Source organism: Saccoglossus kowalevskii, chromosome 11, assembly GCF_978046115.1.
Source record: "Saccoglossus kowalevskii chromosome 11, keSacKowa6.1, whole genome shotgun sequence".
NCBI classification, from domain to species: Eukaryota; Metazoa; Hemichordata; class Enteropneusta; family Harrimaniidae; genus Saccoglossus; species Saccoglossus kowalevskii.
In genome coordinates, this window is record NC_140651.1 from 15,106,468 (window position 1) to 15,110,414 (window position 3,947).

At 39.9% G+C, this 3,947-nt stretch overlaps 1 protein-coding gene across 1 annotated transcript; it reads left to right on the top strand.

Moving 5' to 3' along the window:
- The first annotated feature begins 1,744 nt into the window (after nucleotides 1-1,744).
- On the top strand, nucleotides 1,745-3,820 carry LOC102805608 (uncharacterized). Its single transcript, XM_006825944.3, has one exon. It carries the CDS (start codon nucleotides 1,745-1,747, stop codon nucleotides 3,818-3,820), a length of 2,076 nt encoding a protein of 691 aa, XP_006826007.1.
- Nucleotides 3,821-3,947: the final 127 nt, after the last annotated feature.

The window sequence follows — 3,947 nt, forward strand, 5'->3', positions numbered from 1 at the left end:
GATAGCAAACATTTTCTATTGTTGTGATAAGAACCTTCATTGCTGATGGCCAATTCAGTCTACAAAAAAGTACAACTTCAATATATATATAATATTTGTTACGTGAAGTTACTTCTACGAGTTCACCATTTTATAACCATTTTTCCGACAGAGAGACATGTTACTACCAGCATTAACCTTTTCACCGCCAGTTTCCTCTCTCATCACAAATTCACAAAATACAAGTAGTCTCGTTTATAGTCTGCACTTCCATTCGGAAGATTGGGACAAAAATTGCCAAATTTTTTGAGTAAAAACTGAAAATTTACTGAAACTTCGTCTTTTGGCTCCAAAATTAGAATTCCTGTCCAGAAATATTAAAGAATATAGGAAAAAAATGCAAAAAAAAAAATTGTTGACGAGAAAATCTGGTGGTGAAAAAGTTAAAGACCACGGTTTTCGTGTTTTTTTTTTTCATATTGACTCTATTTTTTCACTTCTCACAACATAAATAGTATGTAGTACACCCTGCAGCAGTGCAAACACAAGATTTATAAATCACAATCTTAAAAATAACCGTATATTATATATACCATATCCCATTCCGCTTTGGAGAAATCTGAAATTCCAGTTAATTCCCATGGCACCATTTTGTCGACGTCATGGCAAGATCATATTAAAAGCACTAAAATATTCAAAACATATTGGGAATGTGCAATAGTGGCAGCTGGGTTCGATAATACAAGAACTATTTCAATCTCTGAATGACGACCAGAATTAATCTGAATACTAGTATACAAAGAGTATACAAGATTCATAAGCGAAATCTACCAGCATGAAGGAAAATACAACTTTCTGGCGCTATGCGTCACTACACACTATATACCGATGCCGGCAATTTCACAAAAGAAGAATTAATTATTTCTTTTTGTAAAACAAGAAAGAAGTCCCGGGCCGACTTTGCCAGTCTAGGGAGAGTGGTTTGCGCCGTGTGACCGTTCTCTGTGGCGGCGCAAGTCCTAAACTTGTGGAATTTCCTAGAAAAATGCTCGAACTTTTTATTAGTACTATGTAGTCCAACTTGATTCTCACGCAAAAAAAAAAATGAAAATGATTATTTTAAATTGTTGACGGCGATAGCCGCTGGAACTGATTTTCGTGATTGCAACATGAAAGTACGACAAAAAAAAAAAAATCACTTTTGAAATTAGCAACAATTTTAGCATGTTGCCATACAAAACACGACTTTGCCAATCGACATTGTTAATCACGGCGCCATGACACAACCGGCAAATACTGACCTAATACTGAAATTTTAAAGGTTATTGCACCGCCAATTAAAATGTCTGTATTCCATTTCAGTTCACCCATACATACCACCCCATCCACCCAAGTATATTAATGTTCTGCGAATAAAATCAACCTATTCACCGCATAACTGACGCATCCATTTCCTGGAAATGCACTACTAGGAATCAGATAGTATGAACTTAATACGGTCAATGCAAAATTAGATTAATTTTACGTCCGAATAAATTATGGTGAAAATAGTACGAATAGAAAAAATAACATATTATTTGTACGATATCATATATTACCCACCATATGTTAACTATAAATAACAGCGAAAATGTAAATTCATGTGTGCACTCAATAATCTGAATAATAAATAACAATACTGATATTAATCCATGGTTGCCTAGAAACTCGTGATCTGAACTCAATATCAACGGGTCATTACGCTTTCAGCTCTGTTACGTATAAAATGGCGTCCAGTTTTTCTTCCATCAAATCGCAAATCAAGGAGGACATGCTATCGTGTCCTATGTGTTTTGAAGTATACAACAATCCGAAAGTCCTGCAATGTCTACACTGCTTCTGTCAGCGATGCTTGGAGGGATGGGCGAGACAGAATCCCGGTAAGCCCATGTCGTGCCCGACTTGTAGATTTGAAAGCCCAGTCAACAGCCTGGCTGATATTCGTGCTCTGCCGACCAACTTTATACTGAATGGTCTGGTCGACTACATCGAAACGATGAAGGAAGTGAAACAATTCGAAGGGCAGTGTGGTGGGTGTGGGACGGGAAAGGCCGCCACCAGGTGCATTGATTGCAGTCAGAATCTTTGCCAACCGTGTACAAGTACTCACAGGAATTTGAAGGTAACACAACAGCACAAAGTGGTGGAGTTAGGGAAGTACTTCCGGGAGACAGAAATACCACAGCCTACAGTGTATTGTCACAACCATGAGCAAAGTCCAGTTGAGGTCTACTGCAAAGTATGTCAGATACCAGTCTGCACAAAATGCGCCCTCGTCGAGCATCGACAGCACGAGCAGCAATACTTAGAAGGCGCCACCGAGGAGGAGAAAAAACGTCTCGATCCACAGATCCTACTACTGAAGGAATATGTCGTTAATAACGACCAGAAAGCGACAATCATCACAGATGAACTTGACGTACTACGGGAAGCACGTGACCGTGCTGAAAAAGAGATTGACGACCATACACAGAAATTAATTAGTACCATTCTGAATAAACAGGAAGAAATGAAAAAAGAGTTAGGACAGGTATTCACTACCAATTCCGAAATGATGCAGTCTGAATTGAAAATGCTAGAAGAGAGTCGATCCTCTTTAGAAAGTGCTGTTGAGTTTGCCGAAAATATGATAAAGTACGCTAGCCCCGCACAGTACCTGAAGTCGCAGCAAGAGGTCAAGCAAAGGGTGACAGAGTTGATAGCTTTAGAAGGTAATCACAACCCAGAAGTCTTGAAATACCAAATGATGTATGTACCAAATAATTCTTATTTGAGAGGGACAATTGGTAGGATAAATTCAATCAAGCAACGCCAAAGAATTACAAGTGTGAATCGTTCGAGGGTTGCAGAATTTAGACAAAAGAAAAAAATATTAGCGAGAGCGATGCAAGATTTGAATAAGCCTCAAGTGGCTACACCTGCATTTGGTGCACCACGTCCCACAAGTAGGGAAAGATTGGTAACTGTTCGCAAAGGATTCAGTGGGATGCAAGCGAAGCCATGTATAGAAGCTAAAATCGGCCGTGTCCAGCATTCTGATAAGCTCTTTTATCGACCATGTGGCGTAGCTATGAATGAGAAAGGAGATCTTGTGGTAGCTGATTCAGACAACTGCAGAGTACAGATACTGAACTTACAGACACTGACAATGAAATCCAGCTTAGCCTTCGATAATTTTCCAACTCCTTTCAAGCCGTATGATATTGCCGTGCTGTCTGATGGCAGATATTTTGTAACCGATTCCGCTAACAACCAAGTTGTGGTCTGCAATGAGTTCAACCAACTAATTCTTACTTTTGGCCACTATGAAAGGCTTCAGCCCCGCGGGATTGCACTGACCTGGGATGGTCATGTACTGGTCACTGACGTCCAGCATGGTGCTTCCGGTGTAAAAAAGTATACGCTTGATGGCACGTTCGTTACTTGCTTTGGTAACACAACATTCCAAGGCCCAAGCGCAGTCGTCGTCAACAGTAAACAGCAGGTCATTGTATCCGATACCCAAGCTAATCGCGTCTGCGTGATGGATGTCTCCGGCAACTTGCTGCACTTCCTTACAGCGACTGATGGTGGTAAACTGGAATGTCCGAGCGGAGTGGACGTGGACGTACAAGACAACACATATGTCTGCGACCAAGGGAATAACCGAATAGTCAAGTACAACTGTAAAGGACAGTTTGTTACCAATGTAGGAGGGGCGTTGCTGAAGAAACCACTTGGGATATCCATCACCAAGGACAATATCGTGAAAATAGCTGTCACTGAAATCAATAATGAAACAGTTAAATTGTTAACTCTGTAGAAAGAGGATTCAAAACATGCTTTATTGCCTCTGAAACAGGTAGCTAAACAAATAGACAATAGATAGCAAATATATAATATCTGGTGTTCGGCTGGTCATAAAATATCTAGTCTTAACATATTTGTGT